This window comes from Pipistrellus kuhlii, unplaced genomic scaffold (assembly GCF_014108245.1).
Source record: "Pipistrellus kuhlii isolate mPipKuh1 unplaced genomic scaffold, mPipKuh1.p scaffold_m20_p_13, whole genome shotgun sequence".
NCBI lineage: Eukaryota > Metazoa > Chordata > Mammalia > Chiroptera > Vespertilionidae > Pipistrellus > Pipistrellus kuhlii.
Genome location: NW_023425438.1, coordinates 10,767,792 through 10,793,989, shown reverse-complemented (window position 1 = coordinate 10,793,989; position 26,198 = coordinate 10,767,792). Strand labels below are relative to the sequence as shown.

The 26,198-nt window shown below is 49.6% G+C and overlaps 1 protein-coding gene across 6 annotated transcripts in view; it reads left to right on the top strand.

Annotated features, from left to right (window-relative positions):
• The window catches only part of LCLAT1 (lysocardiolipin acyltransferase 1), a 158,042-nt gene extending 153,558 nt beyond the window's left edge, over nucleotides 1–4,484 (top strand). For all 6 annotated transcript variants that reach the window (XM_036434861.2, XM_036434865.2, XM_036434862.2 and 3 more), the window contains one exon: nucleotides 1,964–4,484. In XM_036434861.2, coding sequence (XP_036290754.1) covers nucleotides 1,964–2,466 — 503 coding nt within the window. In that variant the 3' untranslated portion in view covers nucleotides 2,467–4,484. The remainder of the gene's footprint in view (nucleotides 1–1,963) is intronic.
• Nucleotides 4,485–26,198: the final 21,714 nt, after the last annotated feature.

Below are 26,198 nucleotides of genomic sequence, written 5' to 3'. Positions count from 1 at the left end.
TTATCAAAAATTCAGTGTCACCAGAAACAAGCAGATTATAGATAAACATCCTGAATTAGGAGCCTCCATGGACATGAATGTTATTTGTTTTGTTTTTAATTTCTTGGAATTGACCATTATTGCCTCTTGACCCTCTGTCTTCTTTCTTTTCCTCTAGTTTCCAGTGGTGAACATTTAATTTTGTCCAAAGTCTGTTTATGTAGTTATTTTCACTTTTTATAACAAAGCCCTTATTAAAGTCTATTATCTTTACAAGAGAGTTATGACTCCAAATTGAAACCCAGTCCTTACCCTTAAGTAAATAGCATGGTCAGTAAACACTGAGAGAAGACTTGCACTAAAATAAAATGAGCACAACTTAACAAGTTCAGTAGGAAGGGTAGCATGGTGGGAAAGTTGCTGCATCTCTATTATTATTAATATTGAAAGAAAAATAGAGTGAAATGCATAGACTTTAAATGTACAATTTGATGTAATATCTAATCTAGATATAGAATGTTTCTACCACCCAGAAAATTAACTCATGCCCCCTTCCAGTCAGTGTGCATGCCCACAGCCCACTATGGTACCACGGATTAGTTTTTCCTGCATCATATAGTTCTTTAATCAAAGTCCACATCAAAAATCTATCACTGACAATAACATGGATCAGAACAAAAGGACATTCAGACACTGCACCAACACTGTGTGCCTTGGCCAAGACACTTACCCTCTCTGGGCCCTGTCTACAGTGTTCCATTAGGTAATCCTCATGATTCCTTAAAGATCGTATTCTCTGCTTACATTTGTAATCTCAAGGCCCTCTTCCCCATCCACTTGGTTCCCTGGACCAGCAACAAACCTGGGCTCCGTTCACCTTTTCACTCTGTGACATTAGTTCTACTTTATAACTTTATTGGACATGTCACTTCCTTTGGCCTCTACCTTCCACTTCCAGTCTTTCCTGCCTTACAATGACCATCAAATACTCTTCCTACCGTTCTTGCCCTTGGTCCTTTCCAAACCATTCTTTCATTGCCCCCAACATAATTCTTGCTCAAATGAAACCATGGATCCCTTCCTATTAAAAACCCTGAAGTGGTTCTCCACCACTTGAGCTATTTCACCCCCCTGCAGAACTGAGTTCCAATTCCCAAGTTTGACAATTAGGGCCTTTACTGCCTGCCTCCAACCTGCTCTCTGCCAGAGGTTCATTCTACCCCTTCCCCTTCCTCCTCTCCCCTCCCTCCACCTATCTGTGCCTGTTCCCTCCCCCCTTACAGATGCACCTCTGGTCTGTTTAGGACACTATGCATGCCTATCTCTCTGGTTCTGTTGTGAACGCATGAGTGAAGTTAGGGCCCATGTTTTACTTATCTCTTTATCTTCAGCATCTAACATATGACTTTGCTGAAAACAACCCCAGAAAAATTCATCACAGAAGTGCTAAGGCTGGTGGTAATACTGGGTCACGGTCTTATTAGGACTTCAAGTTGTTAAGTTAAAAAAAAAAAAAAATCATATGGACATTTTCATGGGTTTCTGGCCACTTTATGAAGTCTGATTCTGAGTTTTTCTTTCCAGTAGCTGTCATGGCAATATTGGGTTAAAGGTGGACAGTTTGTGGTGTATTTGGAGAGAAGGGTGTATTAATAGGAGGCATCAAAGCAGTGAATCCTGTTGGTATAAGAGGGCTGATCCTGTGCTTTTTCATTTCTGTCTCAAACCTGACTTGTGTGCTTATCTTTTTAGTTCTAGGATGTAGGTTACTATTTCTACGAATGAAGATCATTTCTCTCTAAAACCAAAATGACTGGTAAATATTGACCCATGCTTAGAACACCAGTATTTATAGCCCTGTTTGTTCCTCATGGTTCACTCTGTTCTGGTAGTTTTCTGGGTTTTGGCTCTGCCTTGCATTGTGGGTCAGCGTTGCTGCCCAAATTATATAATTCAACCTGTCCTTTCATCTTTCCACACATAGGGAAGAACCTCGACGCTGTCCACGACATCACAGTGGCATACCCTCACAACATCCCTCAGACGGAGAAGCACATCCTGCAGGGGGACTTCCCCAAAGAGATCCACTTCCACGTGAACCGCTACCCAGTAGATGCCCTGCCCACGTCCAAGGAGGACCTGGAGCTCTGGTGCCACAAGCGGTGGGAGGAGAAGGAGGAGAGGCTGCGCTCCTTCTACCAAGGGGAGAGGGATTTCCGCCTCACCGGGCAGCCTGTCGTCCCTCCGTGCAAGTCAGAGCTCAGGGTCCTCGTGGTCAAATTTCTCTCTATACTGTATTGGGTCCTGTTCAGCCCTGCCATGTGCCTACTCATATATTTGTACAGTCTTGTTCGGTGGTATTTTATAATCACCATTGTCATCTTTGTACTGCAAGAGAGAATATTTGGTGGGCTGGAGTTCATGGAACTTGCATGCTACCGTTATTTACACAAACAGTCACATTCAAATGCAAGGAAAGAAGAGTAAGATTATGAGGTCCACAGTGTGACAACCTAGGAAATATTTGGGAAATGCAAGCCTTTGTAACTGAGATGCGATTTTGCATGACTAGGTCGAATATTTCCTACTACCATCATTATTTGTGAAAGGTACTTTGCACTTAAGTTTTGTGGGAAAATATTGCCACACACGAATTTTTTTTTTTTTTTTTTTTAAATCTCTGAATGTGATTGCAACATGCATATCAGGGAGCAGTTGCTGTGAATTGCTCGCTCGGGCCAGAGTATTCTTAAACAATCATCAAGCTGTTCACAGAAAAGGTTCGCACAAGGTTTCTCAAAGGCTCAATCCCATTTTCTAATGACTGCGTACAAGAGGCAGATCTGGGGCCTTCGAGCACTGGCCCAGCTCAGCTGCTGGCACTTCCTCCTGGCCCCTCCCTCCCAGCTCCTTTCTATGCCAATCAAACCACTGCTTCCTGCCTGCAGACCAGAAAACAAAACTCTTGTCCTTTAACTGACCAACATTTTGATAGAAGCCCTTCATTATTCCTAAGACCGTGGCGGTTACCTTTGGGCCGACCTGGGCGTCAGAAGACTGCCTGTGCCCGTTCTCCTCTGGAGAACAAGCCTGGGCTGTCTCTGGGCAACCGCAGGCTCTCCCCTTAGAAACCTTCACTTACTTTTTAATGACAGGAACTGATACAGTTTAGTTCTTCACTTCTACTTGATTGCACGTGCTCAGTGCTGGTTTCTCTACAGCCTGTCAGCAGGTGTAACCTCTGGTGTGTTAAAAACAGTAAAAACTCACTTTTTACAGGAAAGTGTAGACCGTTCCATTGCTGCAGTCAGAAACTCTCCTTTGAAGTTGTCTCTTTTGAAATATTTCTCCAAAACCTGCCTACAGAAGGAAGGTTAGTATATTTTCTACATATGCATGGGTCTCTTTTTCCATTAAAACAACAAAACCCTTGCAGACAAGGCAATAATGGTTTATTCTAAATTACTGAACCCTTGCAGCCTTGCCAAGCTCTCTTAAAACCAAAATAACACAAAAATGAATCCTTTTTATTTATTTTTTAATAACAAGGGAGGTATCTCATTTTTAGTACTAGGCTTCCTCTGTCAGTAGTAAAATTTAAACCCAGTTTTGATCAGTTGTTCACCTAAATATTCCAGTCATATGGAGTCGGTGGAAAACCCAGTAAACCAGCACCAGCCTCCTGAGGCATGAAAAGCACATGGCGGTGTTTCCCCTTTACTGAAGCCGCCACTGCTTTTTGTTACATAACGAGGATGCTCGTTAGAGCAGCAGAAAATCGGAGGGAATTAAAAGGCTTTAGTTGTTAGCAACTCCTGCCTGGAACCAGCCTCAAAAGCTGTTTATTGCTCCAAATACTCTTTTGGCATGGATGCCTTCCCCTTACTTGCATCTCATTTCTGCTCGACGGTGACTTCTACCAACAGTTGAAACATGAGGTACGCACGTCGTGAGCTGAACTTACTGAGCGGTTTCTTTGAGAAAGTCCTGTCTGCGCACAGCACTGTGGACACTCCGTCCTCACTGGAGGAGGATGAGCTCAGGCCCCGCCAGACGCACCAGCTGTCTGTAACAGCCCTCGAGGCTGCTAAAGCGCCAGGAGCGCCTCATCACTTCATTGTGTGCATCTGCTGCAAGCCCAGCTGTGTGTCGTTTTTAGGGCATTTTTATTTTATTTTAATATTTTTCCTAATAAAGGAGGTTTCTAATGTAGGTTTCTCTCAGGCTTTCTTTGGTTATATTCGGAAACATACAATTAGTCTTACCAATCAGGACGGGGATTGTCGTGGGCCTAGGGGAGAGGTGCTCACACCGCAGCCCCTCTTCCAGCCTCACCGCTCACTGCTCCCGGGGCACGTCGTCCTTAACGCTGCACCGGTGGGAGGGAAGTCCCTTCCTTTCAGTTTTTTCTCATAAAAATAACATGTTTAAGATAAAATGCAAACTTTTTAACCTGCCCAAAATTCATAAGCACTAAAACTAAGGTATAGAGACTCTGTACTTCAGAAAAAAAAAAGAAAAAAAAGTTGCTTATTTATGTTTTCCAACACATTTGTTTTCTCTTATTTAAAGAAATTAAAGAAATATACGGTTTCTGATCTGGAACTTAGAGCCATCTAAGGTTGGCAGGGAAATGTCAAGTAGAAATTCATTTAGCTTCTGTGTTGTGGTTGTCTCAGGAAGGTTGTCTCCACACCTTCCCACATCATCTCTGTGGGCTCAGAGCAGCTGCTAGGCACCCACTCGTCGCCCTGTCAGGCCTTCACAGGGAGCTCACTGGCCTCTGAAGTATTTAGAGAGCTGTGCGTCCAGCTGTTAAATCGTTGCCACCCGATACGCTCTCAGTAACCTGCGCGTGGTTTATAGAGGCCGTGCATGACCCACTGAAAACGGGAGCCCAGGACGAAGGCACTCGTTCCTCCACTAGAAATCACTCACCAAACAACCAAAGGAATAGTGAAATTCAGTGGAAGAACGTGGTAAATGGTTAGAAGAAAAGTGTTAGAGCCCATCATTTAAAACTCCTAATAAGCCAAAACCGGTTTGGCTCAATGGATAGAGCGTCGGTCTGCGGACTGAAAGGTCCCAGGTTCGATTCCAGTCAAGGGCATGTACATTGGTGCGGGCATATCCCCAGTGCAGGGTGTGCAGGAGGCAGCTGATCAATGTTTCTCTCTCATCGATGTTTCTAGCTCTCTATCCCTCTCCCTCTCTGTGAAAAACCAATAAAATTTATTTTTTAAAAAGAAAAGAAAGTATATCCATATATATTTAAAAACAAAAAATAAAACTAATAAAACCCTTCCTCGTTCATTACACACAGGGTAGGGGGAAATAACAGCATCCACTTAAGTCACTTGGAAATGAGTTAATCCCCCCAGGACTGGACTCTGCCGAAAGGGCTTGGAGCTCTGTCCCCACCCCACGCCCGGGCACTTTCACAAGAGACTCTGATTTGGGGAGTGGGGGCGAGGGGGGGGCTGTTGGTATTCAATTGTTTACATTTCTTTATATAAATAATGTGCTTTCAGTGCCTTAGTTACAGTTCCCTTTCTTTTTCTTGTTCCAAGAATTTTACAAGGTATTTCTTAGGTAAGTCTCTTCGCTACTCACTGGGAGTGGTTCATAAGCCACCGAGCACCGTGGTAAACGCCGCTCAGATGCCACCAGGAGAGCCGGGTGCCTGAGAACTAGTATGCCCAGGAGAACACGCATGGTCTCGTCACAGTTGCGCTTCAGATTAGATGTGGCCCAAAAGGTGTCATGTACTGACCTTAAATCTTTATAGCAGAAGAGAGTCTTGTTTTGGGTAATTTAGTTTTTTAAAGGGTCATTACGTGCAAAACACCAAGTTTTTAAAGTAACTCACAGAAGGCCTTAGTTTTCCGTGTCCCCTAGTATGTTTGTGAATTGTGTGATCTGTAATGTGAACCCCAGAATAAATCGGAGTGAATTAGAGTTTACACATGGGCTTTGTTTCCATTTTTGCAGGAAAGACAAAACTCTACTTTGTCTCTACACGTTGCTCTAGTCTTGTAATATGTAATAGTCAAAGACTAGTCAGTCCTTCCAAAGGTGTTCAAAAGTGACTAAGCAAGGAGGGGATAGATTGCCTTCCTAACGGGGAGTCCAGAAGCCACCATTGAATTCAGGGTTAGGGACTGTCTTCCCTCTCAGTCGCCCTATCCACTGAGCCAAACTGGTTTTGGCCTAATCCTCAATTTGAAGCCACCTCGGGGAGTTGGTTTTTCCTGGGTTTCTCCCATGTATAACAAGGGACACATATTAGTAGACTTTTGTTTGTTTTCTCTTGTTAATCTTATTATCACAGGGGCTTCAGCTAAGAACTCGGAAGGGCAGGGGACAATTATTTTCCTTCCTCGCAGAACCTACTTAAAAGCTCTGCAGGCCTCCACTGTCTCCTGGTTGTGCAGCAAGCACCCAGCTTGGAGAGTCTCCTGCGGGGAACCCACAGCACCATCCTCTGGGAAAGAGGCGACGTATGGCGCCCGAGAGCACAGGCCTCTGGAGCCCTGTCAGGAACTGGCCTGTCCATGGCCATCTAGCCCCTCGTGTTCTTCCACTTGACTGGTGGCCAGCCTGGGCTTGGTGCCACCAAGGATTCACAGGCTGGCCACGCCCCCGAAGAAGTGTGGGTTCCCACTGGAGGGCAGGGCCAGCCTGGGTGAAAGACCACAGGTGGTTTGCAGGCTGGCCACACCCCCGGGTTTGTCAGGAAGGACGTCCAGAATGACATCCGAATGACATCTGGTGTATCTGGTCTAATTAGCATATTACCCTTTTATTAGTATAAATTACTATGACATTGTGTGCTCCCAGCCAAGCCGATTTGATTAACAGAATCCACGTGGGGCTTGGTGCCTGCAGTCGCTTCAGCATACATCCTCTCGGGTTCAAGACCAGCTAGATAGACCCAAAGAGTCTCCTTCCCACGTGGCTCAACCCAAGTCCTAAGTTGAGTTCAGTGCTCATTCCTGAACCACTTGCTTGCTGAGAAATATGATGGGGTTACTCGCTGCCCGGCCCTGCTGACACCACCCCCTGGGACAGGGTGAAGCTTGTGCCCCTGGAACATGGGGGCCTGGTGTAGGAAGGGGTTTTAAGACAAGGATGAGAGAATAAGATGACGCAGGTGGCCAACTGTCCACTATGGAACTTTCCAAACCCCCGGGTGGAGTCGGGAGAAAACCAGGTGGCTTCCAGAGAGGGTCCTAGCCCTGCACAGCGGGACACACAGAGCCGCCCAGCAGCTTCCCAGGGACACCTGGGAACCAAGAGTCCCCCTGTCTGTGCACAGGTAACCTCAACCTCATCAACAGTCGGTCTACCTGAATTCCTCACTCATCACCACGCAGTTCCCTCAGACCAGCCACTCAGAATAGGAGCCCTCTTCCTCCCCTGGGAAATCCATTGGACACACAGCTCCCGCCTCTCCCTGTCCTCTCTCCTGTCGCCTGCTGCACTTTTTCTCCCAGCAGGATCTTGCCATACCACCCATTCCTCCCTCGTCTGCCTGGACAGTCAAGGTGTCACCTCACCCATTCCCTCCCCTGGGGCCAGCCCTTCCTGCTGCCTTAGTTCTGCAGGTCTGCCAGCCTCCCATCCGCTCTCCCTGCCCCAGGCTCTCCACACGCCGCTCTCAGCATGGGACTTGGTTTCTCACACCCTCAATGATTTCCTGCTGGCTCAGATCCTCCTTGGCCAGGGACTCCCCCAGGTGTGAGCCTTTATCAACACAACTGGTTGCCCAAACGTCGCTGATGCCAAACCTCATGTACCCCTCGCCTGCCCCACCTTTGCTCTTGTGAAAGGTGCTTCCTCACCTACCCCATCCAGTCACATCCACGGTCTGCTTGCAGCGGTTCCTGATCCGTGTAGTTGAAATGGCCTCCTGCCGTGGTGATATTTCTCAGCAATGCCCGCTGGACTGGATCGCTATCTTGTGTTAGTTATTTTTCAGTCTTCTCGCCTCAGCTGGATTAGAAGCTTCTGGAAAGCAAAGATAAGGATGTCTCATATTTCGCTTATCCCAAACAACGTTCAGCCCAACATCTAATTCATCCTTTTTGCCCAATAAATTCTTAGCCGTGATTCCCTGGAAGTCATTCAGAAAGGGTCCTTTTCTAAGCTGAAGCCGGGTGCAGAGATTACCAAGTTTAAAATAACAACAAACGGAGCTGCAAACCCATCCACTGCTTCTTAAAAAAATGAGAATCCAGTCATGCTTGACTAATGATATAATTTATCAAGATATATTGGTATGAACTCTTAAAAGGAGCAACTTGGCTCAAAATGTGCTTTATTCGTTGCCCCTCTGCCCACATGCATGCTTTCCTTCTTCCCAAAAAACCTAGGAAGCACCAGCTTTTGGGTATGAAGCCAACCAGACCGAAACGAAGAAGGTAAGTGACAGGACGTCCCGTCCAAGGCCCATTCTGGTGTCAGTGTGGGTGCCCCGGGACCAGCTGGCCACAGAGGCACTGGCCCTGCGGCTCCTCGGTCCACGGCACAGGGCTGAGGAGGTGTCACCCACAGCAGTTGGTGGGGCGACTTCCAGAAATGACTGTAAAACAACAAAGCCCACAATGGGATTTTTCCATCCCATGGCTGGTGGGGACAGTCTGTCAGAGAACACACAACTGTTGCTAATGCAAGTCACGAGGGCTTGGGGACTTGGGAACCTAGCAACAGAAAACCCAATCGCTGCCTTAAGTTACAGTGAGAACTCAGAAAGGTAATTTGCAGGGGATTGCAGCACATGGCATGCCTTAACGAAGCTATTAATTGTACCGTGGCCATTTGATAATCCCCAAAAGTCTGAAATATTAACCCCCATGCTGTCCCCACACAGGCACTAAAGAGCAACAGGCAGATAGATTGCAGTTTGCAAAGCACTTTCGCAGACTTTATCCATGTTATGAAGACATCAGCCCCAAAGGGTTAAGGGCCGTGGCTCAGCTCCTAAGCGGTTGAGCCAGGATTCAAACTCACAACCCCATAGTCCAAGTATAGTGCCATTGAACTGCAAGCACTTTCTCATGTGCAAGGCGACTAGTCTTGGGAAGGAACGGGACATGTGAAGAACTACTGGCTCCCTATTAAAAGCTGACTTGGGATACCTTCCTAACTGTGTGATCTTAGGCAAAATACTCAAAGTGAGCCTTGGGTTCCATGTCTGAGAACTGGGAATGCCCACGACCTGGTTTCCTTCCATCACGGAATACTATGAGATTCTAATCCAAGAATGAGTGGGAAAGGAGAAAGGTTTCCAGCAGGTGTCTGTAAACTTACAGACAGGGCCTGGCCTCTTCCCATCCCCACAGTGGACATGCATTCAGCACAGGACAGGGCACACAGTAGGCCTGTAGGCCCTGCAGTCCAATCACTTAGTGTCTGGGATCAGCTGACCCCTGGTAGTGACCAGGGAATGGGAGTCTTTGGCCTCAGTCACTGACCAGCTCTGACTCTGGCCCCAGGCCCTGTGTGGAGGAGCGGTGGGCAGAAGCTGACCATTGTTCTGCCTAACAACACCCCCCATTTGGACATTTGCAGGCCCCACTCATGGCTCCTGCCCTTGACCTTCCTTTCTTCCAGCCAAGAAAAATGGCGCATTGCCCAGCCTTTCCCATCAGTGATATTTTTCTTCCCGTCTCAATAGGAAGATTGTGGGGACATTTCCTAAAAAGTGAGCAGGAAGCGCGTGGCTTGATTGACTGGCATTCGCCTACAGTGGAAAAACTGACAAAACTGGCCTCGCATGTGTAAGGGGATGGATGAGCAAACCACGTGGCTATCTGGGAAAAGGCAGCTTGGCAGAAGGAACCAAAGAAGGCTGAGGCAGGAGTGTACACCTCCCCCAGCTCCCCCAGCCCTACCCTCTTACCTAACCAGAGTGCAGTCAGCAAAACCAAGAAATGGGCAATGATGCCATAGAGCTCTAATTTATAGAACATACTCAAATTTAATAGGTTCATAAAGAGGTGTGCAACATCACTGGTTGCCAGGGAAATGCACGTCAAACCACAATAAGATGTCACTTCACAGGTGTTAGAAAAGACAGGAGGTAAGTGTTGGTGAGGGTGTGGAGAAAAAGGAACCCTCAGGCACTGTTGGTGGGAATGTGTGTTGGGGCAGCCGCTATGGAAAACAGTATGGCATGTCCTCAAAGAGTTAAAAATAGAACTACCATATGACCCAGCAATCCTTCTTAGGAAAACGCTAAGTCACAGAGATGGCAGCATTACTCATACCAGCCAAGATGTCGAAATGAGCTAGGTGTCCATCGACGGATAAATGGAAAAAAGAAGATGTGTAAGACACAGACACACCCACAACAAAATATTATTCAGCCACGGGAACATGGGAATCCTGCCTTTTGTGACTACATGTATGGACATTATGCTAAGGGAAACAAGTCAGAAAAAGACAAAAACCATATGATTCTACTTATATGTGGATTCTAAAAAACCTGAACTCATTGAAATAAAAGTAAAATGGTGGCTGCCATAAGTTGGGGGATTGGGGAAATGATGTTGGTCAAAGGGTACAAACTTCCAGCTATAAGATAAATAAAATCTGGGGGGGTTCATGTATAGCATGACAACTATAATTAACAAAGCTGCATTACATACTTGAAAATAGTTAAGAGAGTAGATTTTAAATGTTATCAACACACACACACACACACACACACACACACACGGACACACACAATCGTAATTGTGCGAAGGGATGGAAATGTTAACTAGTCTTACTATGGAAGTAATTTTGCAATATATACATGTATCTAATCAAGTTTTATACCTTAAACTTGAGTATGCTATATGTCAATAATCTATACTAATAAAAACCTAGGTGGCCCTCTTGCCCTCATGTCATCACAAGATGGCCGCCCCCACATTGTCATAAGATGGCCACCACAAGATGGCTGCCCCATGTCATCACAAGATGACCACCACAAGATGGCCATCACAAGATGGCCAGCAAGGGAGGGCAGTTGGGGGTGATTGGGATGGCAGGGGAAGGCAATTGGTGGTGATCAGGCCAGCAGGGGAGGACAGTTGGGACAACCAGGCCTGCAGGTGGGGAGCTGTTGGGGGTGATTAGGATGGCAGGGGAGGGCAGTTGGTGGTGATCAGGCCAACAGGGGAAGGCAGTTGGGTGTGATTGGGCCTAAACCTGTGGAATTGGGCCTAAACCAGCAGTCGGACAACCCCTGAGGGGTCCCAGATTGAAGAGAGTGCAGGCTGGGTTGAGGGACTACCCTCCAGTATGCGAATTTTGTGCACCGGGCCTCTAGTCCTATGAAATAAAGAGGTAATATGCTGACGGTTGTGATGCCCTCAGGCTGTAACGACCATTCAGCAGAAGGCTGCGTGTGCAGCGGCATGGAGTCACAGCGTTGCTCCAGAGACAAGGCGGAAGCAGGGAGGTGTCCGGAGGAGGCACCGGGCCTTTAGTGATTCATAATTATCAGGGAGAAAACGGTCACTTCTTATTGTATGGCGAATGCTTCGACCTTGAGTAGGAGAGAAATTGAAACAATCCAAGCAGATGCCCACTTCCCACATAGAAACATGGCTTTTTATGCAATTATAGAGGCTTAAAGAGAAAGCCTCCTTTCTCCTGAATAGAAAGAAAACCTTCAGCTTGGCAATGTCAAGACCAAAGTTATGGGGAGGAGCCTGGCCACCGACCATCTCCTGAAGGAGGAGAAGCAGGACCCAGCTTTGGCCTCTCAGGTCAGCACCCTGGTCCCAGAGGGGCTGGCAGGGCTGGAGTCCAAGTCCTTCATTTGCCCAGGACTGTGTTGTGATGCCATGTCTGCCCGGAAACAAAAGGAGGAGACCCCGTTTTCACCAGCCAACTCCTTCACTGACCCCCCAGCTCTTGTCTGTGGCCATTCAAAGACTCCCACAAACAGGACTTCCACCAAGTCACAAAGTCAGGGGCCACGTGTGCTTGAAGAGGCAGCCTTCTCTCGCCCTCCTCACACCCTCCAACCCTGCCCACCAACTTTCCCCAGTCCACCCTCCCCTGTCCTGTTTGCCAACACCTTCCCCAGTATCCTCAGTCTCTCCTTGCCTGCCAGCTTCACAGGCGCTGTCCTCCCTTCCCGAGCTCCTTTCCTATGGCCTTGGCACTTGAAGCGATCTGTATGTTCTCTCTCCCCTGGCGGGTTTCAGGCCCCTCGGGCCTGTGTGTCCTGCAGTGCTTAGTACCACGCTCTGCACTCAGGAGGAGCTTGGAAAGAGCTGAAGGAAAGACCTGAACTCAGACTTGGAATAAGAGCCTCTGCTAATGGGTGCTGGTCCTTCAGCTGTTATCTTTCCCTGGTTACTACTCCTCAGCCTACAAGTAGAATCGCCAATTGTAAATAGTGGCCCCGCCCAGGGCCCATCAAGCCTTTCACTTGGTCCTCAGACAACCCTTCTCATCTGTGAACCGAGCAGAGGGGGGAAGGGGACTCACCCAGGTGGGCCGTTCTGTGTCCTAGAAGCTCATGTCTGAACGGCCGGCCCACGGGAATGTGCTAGAGCCGGGGACCCTGAGAGCAGGAGCCACGGCCTCACAGGGCCCTCCGGTCCCCGCAGGGAGACTGCTAAAAGCCCAGCTTCAGTCTTAGGGCACGTCTCAGACCCACATCTAAAGGCCATTTCATGTCCAGCTCGCACCTCCCGGACAACCAGCCCACGCTTCACTGTGCTCCACATCCTTCCCCGGCCACGCTGGGAGGGTTCCCGCTCCGGGGTCGGAATGAGAAGCAGGCTCGCTGACTCGCATGAACTCATTTGCTCTCCGAGCTGCTCTGCACCTGCTCCCTCCTGGGCCCTGAAGCAGCCGTTTCCACAGCAAACAGTCATAAAGGGCCGGAAGCAGCCGGGACTTCAGGTGCAGGGGAGTGAGTGCGAGCACTTTGGCAGGGCCCATCGCATACAGATGTTTTTAGCCATAAACTGGGGGGGACTGCAAAGCACTAAGCGGGCGGGTTGCTAATGACCAGGCCTGCGAAGAACATTAGGCCGACGCTCAGAGGGTGACTCAGAGCCTCCGCAGGTGCCCATGGCCACACCCGACAGCCTGGGGCTTAAGGCTGGAGGCCCTGGGAAGTTGGGTGCGCAGCCCAGGGAACCATACCACGAAGGCAGGCCCTGGGTGTTCAGAGGAGGTGCACTGACACCTCAGATTCCCAAACCCACACGGTAGCACTTAAAGTGATGTGTATGAGGTGCTGTGTTAGTCTACTTTCCTTGATTCTAGCACGATGCCTGACCCCTCCCTGGGGTCTCTACCAAGTTCTCAGGGTCTACAAGTAAGACACAGTGTCTGGCCCGGCCGGTGTGGCTCAGTGGTTGAGCATCGACCCATGAACCAGGAGGTCATGATTCCCGGTCAGGGTTGTGGGCTTGATCCCCAGTGTGGAGAGTGCAGGAGGCAGCCAATCAATTCTTCTCTCTCATCATTGCTGTTTCTCGCGCTCTTTCCCTCTCCCTTCCTCTCAAATCAATAAAAGCCTGTACTTTTTATAAAGACACAGTGACTGTATCTGAGAGTCTCCCATTGTGTGAGGACGGGCAGAGGCACAGTGGATGGCAGGGGGAGCTGTGTCTTGTACGAGGACAGAGGCACAACGTGCAGGGGAAGCAAGAACCTGAGCAGGAAGGCACAATACTGGCCTGGGGCGGAGGCAGGGGGAGGTGACCCTCCCTGGTGGCTGGGATTTGGACAGATGCCGAAAGGAAAGCACAGGGCAGTGCAGGGAGCAGCATCGGTGAGAGCGTGGCAGTGCACCGGTATCCTACTGCCATGGTCGGCAAACTGCGGCTCGAGAGCCACATGCGGCTCTTTGGCCCCTTGAGTGTGGCTCTTCCACAAAACACCACGGCCTGGGAGAGTCTATTTTGAAGAAGTGGCGTTATAAGAAGTTTAAGTTAAAAAAATTTGGCTCTCGCCAAGATCGGTTTGGCTCAATGGATAGAGCGTCGGCTTGGGGACTGAAGGGTCCCAGGGTCGATTCTGGTCAAGGGCATGTACCTTGGTTGCGGGCATATCCCCAGTAGGGGGTGTGCAAGAGGCAGCTGATCGATGACTCTCTCTCATCGATGTTTCTAACTATCTCTCTCCCTTCCTCTCTGTACAAAATCAGTAAAATATATTTAATAAATAAATAAATAAATAAAAAATTTGGCTCTCAAAAGAAATTTTGATCGTTGCACTGTTGCTACTTGGCTCTGTGGACTCAGAGTTTGCCGACCACTGCCCTAGAGTGCTGGAGCACGGCATGGGTTGGGTCATACACAGCGAGGAGGCTGATCTGGGAGATGGTGCTAAAGTGTAGGTGAGATCCGGACAGAGGAGGTTCCGGTATGCAGGACTAAGGGCATTTTTTCAATGTTTCAAATGTGAATTAGTTACCAAATCTTATGAAGTCAGCAGTTTTACAGACCAAGCTGGGTTCTTGGGAACCTCTGGAAGGTGGGCCACCTGGGACCTTGCTCCTCTGTGGCTACATGTAGCTGTGGCCTGCCCTGCCTGAGGTGCTGACACAGGGACAGCCCTCTCAAACACATGTGCACACCAGCCTGGGGCTTGGCAGGCCGGAGCACCAGGGACCCAGTTTGGGGATTCTCTCAGCGGAAAGGCTGGTCAGGGAGGGCTCTGTAGAGGCAGGAGGTGGAACCAAACCAGATTCCTCTCTTCCCCCTGGCAAGCCCAGCCCTGCCTGCCTGGGTAGTCATTCCTGCATCCCAGCCCCTGGTCTGAGGACACCTGCCAGGAAGGGACTCACTCTATCAGCACATCCCTGCGCCCACCACGGCTTTGCAGACAGGGAGGGGGCTGTGGGCGTGAGCCAGGCCGAGCTGCACTTCCTCTCCTGAGTCACAGGGTCGATTTTGTCCATTTCCTCTGCAGCCCTCCTGGGGGACAGGGCGGGCAAGGCTGAGTCATGGGAGCCTTGGGCAGCAGAGAGGAGAGCGGTGAGTCACAGCTCCGCTTCTTCATCGGAAGCATATTAGAGACCAAAAGAGAATGTGTCCCTGGGGCCCAGCTTGCTGGTATCTGTCCGCTAAACAAGGGAAGATGTGCCTGTCACCGGAAGGTGGTCTCACCTAATTCCTGGCTGGGTCCCAGGGTCGGGGGACAGAATCATCTGTGTGGTTCTTGGGTGCTTGTGTGTCCCCGCTACTGGATGCTGGGACAGCAGGGAGCTGTCTCCTTAGCATCCAGTCCATTTAAAATGAATGATTAGGTGAACAAATGAGTGAATGAATACATGGCTCCATTAGGAGTTATGATTTAATGTAAGTGTGGGTGTGTATATGTAACCTGTTTAGATACATAATACGGGTTTACAGTTGTTCATATGAGAAAATGATACGATAATTAATAAATATACAAGAATAAACTCTGTTTCCCACACAACTATAAACCTACCCGCCCCGTGTCTTCTGTATGGAGTAACTTTGGAAGAATAAGAATTCACAAAACACTAACAAATAGAGCTTGCTTCCTGGACTGAAGCTGGGGATCAGCGTCTGGGGTAAGAAAATATTTTCAGCTCCTCTTCCTCCCCACCTTTCCCTGTTGGCGTTTACAGCGAAGCTCATTGTTTCGCACTGTCTCATGGAGGACCCCTCGTGTCTGTGTACCTGGCCTTGGACTGGCACCTGTGTGGGGCTGCTGTTCCATGTCCTGGCTCTCTTGGAGCCCGTTCTCCGCTAGGTGGACTCCACACATGGGTCTGGGGGTGCTGGTGTGGCCCCTCATCTCTTGGGTGTGGTGTCAGGTTCTTGAGGAGCTAAAGGCCTGCAGGGCAGCCAGCTGGGACCTGGCCACAGAGTGGAAGGGTGGGGGCAGCAGCAGAGCGGGTGCTGTGCCTGAGCAGGGAGCCCAGGCAGACGGGACAGGAACAGGGCTGAGTGAGGTCAGAGTGGAGTCTAGAGAGCTAGCGGAATCTAGTGGAGTATGGGGTACACTGTGAGCTGTGCTGTCTTCCTCTATCGCCAGTGAGCTGGCTGAGCCCCGTGGGCTGGGCTGGGGCTTCCACAAGAAGACAGCACCCCCCAACCCCCCACCCCGGGGTGAAGATGGATGATTTATTTCACTGGCGCCAATAATCCAGAGCCTTCCTTTCCTGACCATCTTCCCTCCTGCAGGGCATTGTATGTCAAATACATCTCAACAAAGCTTCAAAACACAAAATTAAGTTCCATTAACAAGCAATGTGTCTATAAATATATAAAGCAATTTAGCTCTGATAGAAATGAATCTGAACATATCAGCCATCTCATTAAATTTGAAAGGATTACATTTGTTTATTTAAATAGAAATTATTGGATTGGTTGAAAGACAGAAAGAATACTCTGTTATATTTTGCTGATAAGAAACACATAAAAAAACAAGGGATCCCAAGAAACATATGTAAGCAATAAGGATTTCTAAGGATAAAAGTGAAAGGATGGCCAAAGCCGGTTTGGCTCAATGGATAGAGCATCGGCTTGGGTACTGAAGGGACCCGGGTTCGATTCCGGTCATGGGCATGTGTCTTGGTTGCAGGCATGTCCCCAGTGGGGGGTGTGCAAGAGGCAACTGATCGATGACTCTCTCTCATTGATGTTTCTGGCTCTCTACCTCTCTCCCTTCCTCTCTGTACAAAATCAATAAAATATATTTTTTTTAAAAAAGTGAAAGGGAGGATATATATACCTGTGCAACATGAACAAAAAGAAATCTTATATAAATAATCCTACCAGAAAAATAGCCTAAGAGCATATAAAAGAGGGACTAAAAAAATTCATAATCATAGTGAGTTACTTTAGCATGTTCCTATAGAAATTGTTAGGTCATAAAGATAAGTAGCCAGTGAGGATACAGAGGATTTGAACAGCACCAGTAACAAACCTGATTTAAAAGTAGAATTCGCCACTTACTAATTAGAGAATACATATTCTTCTCAAACACACTTAGAACAAATTAGGCTGTTCTCAATTCTTTCCCTCTCCTCAGGAAAAATGAATCAAGCATAGCACTCTTTAACATGGATGAGGCGTAGAAACACAATGTTGAGTGACAGAAGGCATCCCGTTTCAACATCCAATCCATCATTAGCTCTTGGATGTGAGGGCGATCTGGCTGCGACATCTGTCACCCCATTGATCGCCAGGGTTGATTCGGCTGATCTGGCTGGCTAGGCGGGTGTCCCCCTCCTCCCTCACCGATCCATGTGCGTCCCTCCCGAAGCTGCGCGCTCGGTCGAAGAGGACGACTTTCCCCCAAGAGGAGAGGACCGGTCTTCGGTCAAGGGTATACGAGTAGCTGCGCTCCCCTGCTAGAACCTCCAAACAAGCTCTCAAGGTCCAATCCATCATTAGCTCTTTCCTGAGTGCCCGCCTCCTGACCTGCTACCCTGAGCGGAGACAGTGGGTCAGAGCATTCAGTGGGAAAGGCACCTAGGCTGCAAAGCCAGGCTCTGCTACTTCCTGACCCACAGAGAAGACTATCTCCTCAGAGATTCGGTGTGAGGATGAAATGAATTAACGCTTCCAAAGAGGCTGTGACCAAAAAGCTATAATCAAAGTAAAAGGTTGATGAAGGAGAGAGACTATAGAATGAGAAGGAGAGGGGGAATGGGTCTTGGATGGGTCCAGTGGGGAGTCACTGGGCAGAGCCAGGGACACATCACCGGGTTTACGTCTCTCAGTACACAGGGTGGCCGAGAGAGGCCTCCGACTTCTGCCTACTCTTGTACAAGGGCTCACAGGCCCAGCAGGGGCCAGGACCTCAGCTCCGCACAAAGTAAGTGAATTCTAAAAGTTCGCTGTTGTCAGACCGGAGTGGCTCAACAGTTGAGCATTGACCTATGAACCAAGAGGTCACAGTTCGATTCCCGGTCAGGGCACGTGCCCGGGTTGTGGGCTCAATCCCCAGTGCAGGGTGTGCAGGAGGCAGTGGACCAATGATTCTCTCTCATCACTGATGTTTCTATCTCTCTCTCTCTCTCCTCTCCCTTCCTCTCTGAAATCAATAAAAATGTTTAAAAATAATAAAAGTTCCACTATTATTATCATCGCCTTGAATAAACCACTTTGCCTTTCTGAGCCGCAGTCTCTTGCCTGTAAAATGAGGCTTTAACATCCCCCCAGCCCCGTGGGAATTTGAAGATTAGCAGAGATAGCTTGTGAAAAGCACATAGCAAGCCCTGGGTAAACCGTAATTCCTTCCATTCCCCTTTGCACTGTCGTTTCAGGAGGCCATGCCTTGAAACCATAGGGTTTGTCTTGAGTGGGACAAGTTTGTCTGTGAGTGGGAGCCCCTGTTCCTGGGAGGCACTGTGCTAGGCAGACCAAGGTAAAGGACCATCTTTGCCTGCCAGGAACCTACTGGCTCCTTAGTACTTCCCCTCAACCGGGGGGATGAATCCTGGACAGGAAGGCACAAGGCTTGGGTCCTGGCCCAGGTCCACCTGTGAACTGTGGTACAGGATTGGCCACTCTGTGTACTATAGGGAGGTAGACCAGGTGACTCCACTGGCTTTATTCAGTCCATTCTCCCTCTCTTTCTCATTCTAGGTGCCCCACCCCCCACCCCCCCACCCTTCTCTCTCATCAACTTTTCATTTTGAGTATAGCTTTTTGCTCATGGTCTCCAGCGTGTGTTATTCTCTGGCACAGCCCAGCATATTCATTTCTCCCAGATGCATTTCTCTGCTCTGCCTGGAGAATGGTGATGAAGTGACATCTCCATGGAAACAGATGTTGATCCCACAGTTGCTTAGCGATGTGCTGCAGGATGATGTAAACCAAGGTTTGGTTTCCCGAGGGGCCTGCCATCCTTTGATGTGTCTTTACTACTGAGTTGGGATGAGTAGGAGGTTCCTTCCTTTGCTTCAATTATTTTTATGAAAACTAAAAAGCAAAAATGAACTAGAAATTCACCTTTTTGGGGAGGAATTCTATTGTAAGGAGAGCAAAGCGTTAGGAGTCAGAACTTGAATCAGAGATAGGACGATGAAGGTGATGTGTTCCAGAGAGCAGGGGGAGGCCTTGCTCTTGGAAACTGTCCAGAGGGGGAAGCTGCTGGCCAAAGACAAGTACTCAATGTCCCCAGTCCCTCAAGAGCACAAATGGAGGCCACACAACATCTCTTTAAGTACTGAAAATTATAAACCAAACCAACAGATTGTTCGATAAAATACATTCTATTCTCTGAGTTTGGCAACTGTGGTAGGCAGAATAGTGTCCCCATCTGCCCCTCAACTCTTCCTCTACCTCCCCCCCCCCCCCCCCCCCCCGCAACAAAGATGTCCAGGTCTTAATCTCAGAAACTTGTGAATATATCTCATGAAGGTTGTACACAGAATTAAGGTTGCTAATCAATTGACTTTAGGAAGGGGAGCTTATATCGTAGGTGATCTGTGTGGGCCCAATGCAACCACCGGGGTCCTTAAAAGTGGAAGAGGTAGGCAGAAGACACTGCCAAAGAGAGGCCATATGAGACTATTTGACCAGCCATGATTAGCTTTGAGGATAGAAGAGAGCCCAAGCCAAGGAATGCCATATCCTCTAGAACTGGAACAGGCAAGACAATGGATTCTCTGCAGAAGCCTCCAGGATGGAATGCAGTCCTATCGGCACCCTGAGCGACTTCTGATCTATGAACTCTACTGGTAAGATGATAAATTTGTGTTGACCGAAGCCATTACGGTCACAGTAACTTGCTATAGTGCCCATAGGAAACTAATACAACAACCATGCCATGATAGCCTGCTTATGTCTAAGGTAAGGTGACCAGATTGTCCGGCTTTTGGCGGGACAGTCCTGATTTTCAACAATTTTTCCTGCGTCCCACAGCGTTTTAAAAAAGTCCCAATTTTTTGAAAGATTGGAAAGATTCTTAGACTCTAAGGGCAGAGCCAGTCCTACCACTGGAGAAGAAAAAAATCATTTCTCCTCTCCCTCCCCTCCTTCAACAGCCTTTTCAAAACAAAGGAAAAGCCCAAACAAATGAAACAGCCAAAACCTTCACCTGAACCGTGTCCAGCACGGCATGGGGTGAACCTGAGGAAGGGCGGTGAAGGAATAAAGAAGACGGACAAGAGAATACATTTGGGGCTGGGTAGGATCACTGTGCCTGGATGAGGAAACAGTGACATAGCCTATAAGCCAAAGCTGTATTTTATAACCAGATCACACAAAGCAAAACAAGGGGCGTGGTTTACAATGTTCTTGTTTACATGTTTACAATGTTCTTGCGAGTTTCAAGTCTATTTCGTTACTCAAGCCTTGTTTTGGCAGCACCTGCTGTTCCTCCCACAGCCCATTAGCTACCTAGGATCAAGGGAGGACTATAAGGTCAAGCTTAATTGTGCTAGTAGGGCTCTGCCCTCCAAGCTGGGACTTGTATGTGGCTCTGCTACAGGTCAATCCAAGGCTTGACCCTGTAATAAGGTAAATTGGGACTGTTTTAAAACGCCGCAGATGCGGGACAAATTGTTAAAAATCGGGACTGTCCCGCCAAAAGTGGGACGTCTGGTCACCTTACCCTATAACCACTCCCTAAATTCACCTCAAAGTCAAAGCAGGAGAAAGGAGGGCAGCTATTTTGTGTTAGAACAGACTGTGATGACTCAGGCCCTACTGGAGGGGAGATTCCCACTCATTTGCCTCTGTCAGTAGCGAGCCTGACCTGCTGTACCTCACGTTTTCACCTGTGTGGTGGAATTCAGTGAACACAGCAGGCAAGGAGGAGTTCTCTTTTCCTTCCCTCGGCTGTCTTGCAGTTTAGTGAGTGAGTTGTCTTGCTTAGCTCTGATGGGTGTGTTCTGGACAGTCAGGAATCCCACAGGGATCCCTGCTAAATGCTCTCTCTCTGCTTCGTCATTCTGTCTCCTGCAGGTTCAGGGCACATCCCTCTCCTCCAGGAGCCCTACCTGAGCTCTGCTGGTCTACAGCCCTTTAACACCCTCATTTTCTTCTCTGAGTGTAGCCACACATTACGCCATGTTTAGTATAAACTCATCTGCTCAGAGACTGTCCGTGCCCCCAGTCCCTAACAGGAAGCACAATGCTAGCCACATTGCAGGTCTCACCAAATCACTGCTGGTCAACTGATGATCAGTTAAAGTAGCCGAGGCCCTGGGCAGCTGGTCAATTTAAATCAAAGCCTGAAACAATTGTAAAGGCTCAAGCTCACCTCCTCTGATGAGTGCAGCGGCCTGTTTGGTGTCACGTTTATAGCCTCCTAGACTTACAGCTGGCCCAGGGTCTGTTTCCTCTACCACCCACCCTGGCCGGGGTCTGGAGTCTTGCTCTGGGCTCTGTGTCCCCTGCGTGACCCTCACATGTCTCTTACTCTTGGGACACCTATTGACTTACCTGCCAGGATACCCTCTCCCCCACTCTGCGCTGTCGCAGCCTCCCTCCTGTCCCTCTGTATACATTGGGGTTCCCAATAGGCTCTACTTCATCCTCCTGCTGGCTCTGGGTCCGCCCTCTCACACCTCACCTTACCTAGTGCATGCAGCCTTCGGGTGCCGGCTCCTGGTAACTGGCCTCTGGCTTTCATCTTTATTCATTCCTTCATGTACTCGTCCACGTTGTCACTCATTCACTCAGCAAATTTGCGCTGAGGGCCTGCGCTGGCAGGCAGCCTTCTGGGTGTCGGGCTGCGTGCTCCATGCCTACCCGAGCTCTGACCCCTGAGTCTTCACCAAGGCCCCGCCCTGAGCCCCACGTGGCGGAATGATCTTGCCCGGGGGTTTGATGGTGGCCACCTGCAGTGCAGTTCGTAACGATTAAATTGGTAGCACAAGGCAGAATAATATAGGCTAGGTTAGGTTACCATCCTAATCCTGATGCAGTTCTATGGGGGTAGAGGCACTTGAATAAACAAATTAGCACATAAACGCTGCATGTGGCTGTTTTTTAGTCATTTAATGTAATATGCGCACAAATCTTTCAGGAAGTCCTGGCTGAGACTTCTTTCCGTCCAGGAGTTGAAAAGGAATTGACATCAGTGGTTACAGTTCAGGAGAAATGGAAGCTCGGCGGCCTGGACCACCTCGCTGTCACAAGCAGCCTTTGGGCAGCGACCTCAGATAGGCCAGTGTCTGTGGGTGTTGTAAACGCACATGGGGAGGGGGCCACCTCGCCGAAGAAGGCGCTAAGACACTGTTCCTGCACCAGCCAGCCTAGAAAGCTGCATAGTAAGTGTTTTAGTAACAAAAGTGCAGCACTAACTTCGCATTTAAAATAACATGGTACGTTTACTACTGCACCCCAGAGGGTGTGCCCGGCGGCAGTATTTGGCTCCTGTGCAGTGGCAGCCACATGGCCATTCTGCGCGGGGCCAGCAGCGTACATACTCAGCGCACCTCGGAGCCTTTTGTGCTTCTTCCCTCGACAGACAGGTTATCGCAGTTAAAAATAGCCTCACGCAAGAGCTGAATACAGGTTTCTTTAATCACCTCCTCTGGCTGGTTCTCAGCCTCCTCCTGAATCAACGCCAAGAAATGCCACCTTCCCCGGGGAACTGTCAGCGGGAGCCCATCCCATTGGCATGGAGCCAGCAGGAACCAGCCCATGAGCTGCCCTTCCAGAAACCCCCCTCCTCGTCCCACCTTCACCCCCATCTTCCTCCAGTAGAGGAAGGGCCAAGCCATGGCGTTTGTCCGGGTTGAAGCTGCCTACAACCAGGGTCGCTGTTGAGCTACAGCCCGCCCACCCTGAGCCCCGAGCTCCACTCTGCGTCCCGGTGGGGTTTTGAACTCTGATGAGATGGTTTGTGCAGCGTACAAAGGAGGCAGAGGAGGAAGCAGCAGCAACCATCCACAGGGACAGCCAACATCTCCAACTGGAAGATGCAAACATCCCCCCCAAATCAAGGTAAACCAGTGACCCGTAGCTTCAAATGAGTCTGGATTGCACATCTCCAATGCCACCTGCCTGGTGTGGATGGCCTTCTTGGGAGCCAGACCATATCTCCACCTGGGACTCAGCACGCAGGCAGGGGCGGGGGGGCAGTTGGGGGCAAGCAGGCCAGCAGGCAGAGTGATTAGGAGTGATCAGGCAGGCAGGCAGGTAACCAGTTAGGAGCCAGTGGTCCAGGATTGCAAGAGGCATGTCCGACGGCCAGTTTAGGCCTGATCCCTGTGGATCCTTCTGGAGAGGGTGCAGGCCAGGCTGAAGGAACCTCCCGGCCGCCACCCCCCACCCCCCGCCATGCATGAATTTTGTGCACCAGGCCACAGTTTTAAATAATGCTTCAATGAAGGTAAGGGCGCGTATATCTTTCAAATGGCGTTTTCATTTTCTGGTGAAAGACTTGTAAGCCGAGGTGATGTGGTTTCACCCAAGTCTCCTGGCCAGCAGGTGGCAGAGCAGGAAGCTGATTACCTCAGGACCTCAGGCTCCATTCTGCTCCAACAAATCACCAAATTCCTTAGCCCACAGTGCAACCCCCGTCTCTGACTTGCACCCCCAAATCTATTTGCCTGTTTTAAAAGACAATAATAGGCAGGTTGGCTTCTAGGCATGGGAGACCCAATAGCCAACTTCGATTTTAAATCTAGGAATGGATTAGGTATTGTGAAGTTTATACAATTTTGGAATGCATCTTTAGGACAAAATATGCGAACACATACCACCGTTGCAAATCTCACAGAAAATGCGGGGCTGTGCAGTGCACAGGCTCTGAAGGTGATGCTCCATTAGCTCCCAGACCATCTGCCTCTGCCTGCACATGCTGCGGATGGCTGAGGGCGTGCACAGCCTCGGTCCCTTTCCCCTTCTGTTGGCACCTTGCCCGGCACAGGTGCAAAAATCCCAGAATCCTTGCATTGGAAAACAGCCCTGTCATCCCAAGGGCCCCAGGGCCCTTTATAAATGCCAGGCTAATTATCAGATGATTAGATAATGGCTACAGTGCTGTCTGGGTTAGCTGCTGCCGCTACCAAAACACCCCGTGAATGCCAACCGACACGTCTGGAAAGCGGGAAGGACCTGGTGTTTCAGGTCTGGGCGGAGAAAACCGGCTCCCAGGTCCCCTCTGTGTGGGAGCGCCTTCAGAAGCAGAGTGTGGGAGGGCATGTGGGTGGGAGGAGGCTGAGGCAGGAGCCCGCCTCTCGTCCAGAGAAAAGGACAAGGCTACAGAAGGAATGGACTGAGCCAGCGACTGAGTCCACCCTGACTCCGCCCTGCAGCACCCGGCCTAGGGCCCAGCCCAGCCCTGCTCCTTGGTGCTCATTCTCTGCTCTAAGTCCTGGTGACCAGCGACGGGATGTCTCTCGAACCGTACTGTCTATATTTGTGAACATTTTAATGTGTATAATATATCTCTACAGTAATGTATGCCACGCAATTTAAAAATAAATATGTATTTATGGGCAGGCTGAAGGATGTTTTGCTAGTAAGAGGACTGAATTAAAATGGGTTTAAACTGTGCTGGTGCAAGCCTTCCAGTAGAGGGGGCACCGGGAAGGGGGTTTTGTCCCCTCCCTGCCCCTTGGCATCAGTCCCTTTAATCCCCCAAACAACCTCTTAAAGGGAGGGCTATTATTATTCCAAACTACCAGTTGGAAACGGAGGCCACACAGCTGGTACGTGGTGGGACCAGTATTTGAATCCGAAGCTCCAAGCTGTGGGTGGTGAAGGTTGCCCTGGGCTAGGATACCCTCTCCCCATCCCAACCCCCTGTTTATATCCTGCTGACCCCACCAGGCCCAGACCTGCCTCCTCAGGACCGCTGGGCAGGGCAGATGGGAAGGGTGGTGCCCCAACCAGGTGAGAGCTGGTGCTGCTCCTCTGGTCCCCAGAAAGGGGTGCATTAGGTTGATGATTGGCAGATGTGCTCCATGGAAACCTAGAAGGAGGGAGGGGGAGGGAGAGGAAGAGCTGATGGGAGGGGTGTGTGAAGGCGTAAGGGAGCGCCAAGAACCCACATGGCCAAGTCCAGCCAGAGCCGCCCCACCTGATGTGAGGGGCTGGGCTTCCGGACAAGGGTGTGTTTGGATAAAGGGATCTGCGCCCCTGTGGTCTTCCCAGCGCACACCCAGCACACTGGCTGGCAGGGTTGCCAGGTGATACAGTGAAAGTGGGCCCTCAGCTTCATTACGGCAATTTGGCAAAGCTGTGAACCCGTCCTCCGAGCAATACTTTTAAACGCATGAAAGGGAATTCATAGCTTTACAAGGGGAAGCAATTACACTGAAAATGCAATTACCAAAATATTTTTTAAACTCTCAAGTGGGTGATAACGTATCCCATGTGATTTCAGCGAGATCTAGTAACAGGTCTAACAGCCACCAATCACTCCAAAGTGGTGACACGTTTAACCGATGATTTAAGGCATCCGCAGCCAGGGAGCGCCCTGTGATACGAAAAGTGCCCGCCATCTCTGCTGGTGACACATCACAGATGCTGCCAGGGGGTCTGAATTCATTGTCTACATTCACAGGAGCAGGAACGAAAAGTATGGGTTGAAGATTAATGAAGATAAAGTATGACATTTCCCCGTCCACGTCCACAGACCCCCTGAATTCCGACCTCGGGCCCAGAGGCTGTGATGGAGCCATCAGCACAGCGAGTCTTAGGCCTCGGGGTGTCCACCCTGACTCCGCCCTGCAGCACCCGGCCTAGGGCCCAGGCAGCCCTGCTCCTTGGTGCTCATTCTCTGCTCTAAGTCCTGGTGACCAGCGACGGGATGTCTCTCGAACCGTACTGTCTATATTTGTGAACATTTTAATGTGTATAATATATCTCTACAGTAATGTATGCCACGCAATTTAAAAATAAATATGTATTTATAGGCAGGCTGAAGGATGTTTTGCTAGTAAGAGGACTGAATTAAAATGGGTTTAAACTGTGCTGGTGCAAGCCTTCCAGTAGAGGGGGCACCGGGAAGGGGGTTTCGTCCCCTCCCTGCCCCTTGCTCCCCCATTACGGACCAGCCCCTACAGTGTGTGCCTTCCTTCCCAGAACAGGGCATCTTCCCATCCTTGCCCCTGGCCTAAGCTACCTGTACTCCAGCCCTGTCACCAGGAGCCACCACCCTCCCAGGCCTGGGCAGGAGCAGGAACAGCTTCTCCGGGCGCTGGGCCTGGCTGCCCTGGCCCCTCGCAGAGCCTCGCCCTGCCTCCAGGGACAGGTGCTCGGGGCTGCGGGAATGAGCCTTAGCCCAGCTGAGCCGGGAGAGAGCAACTC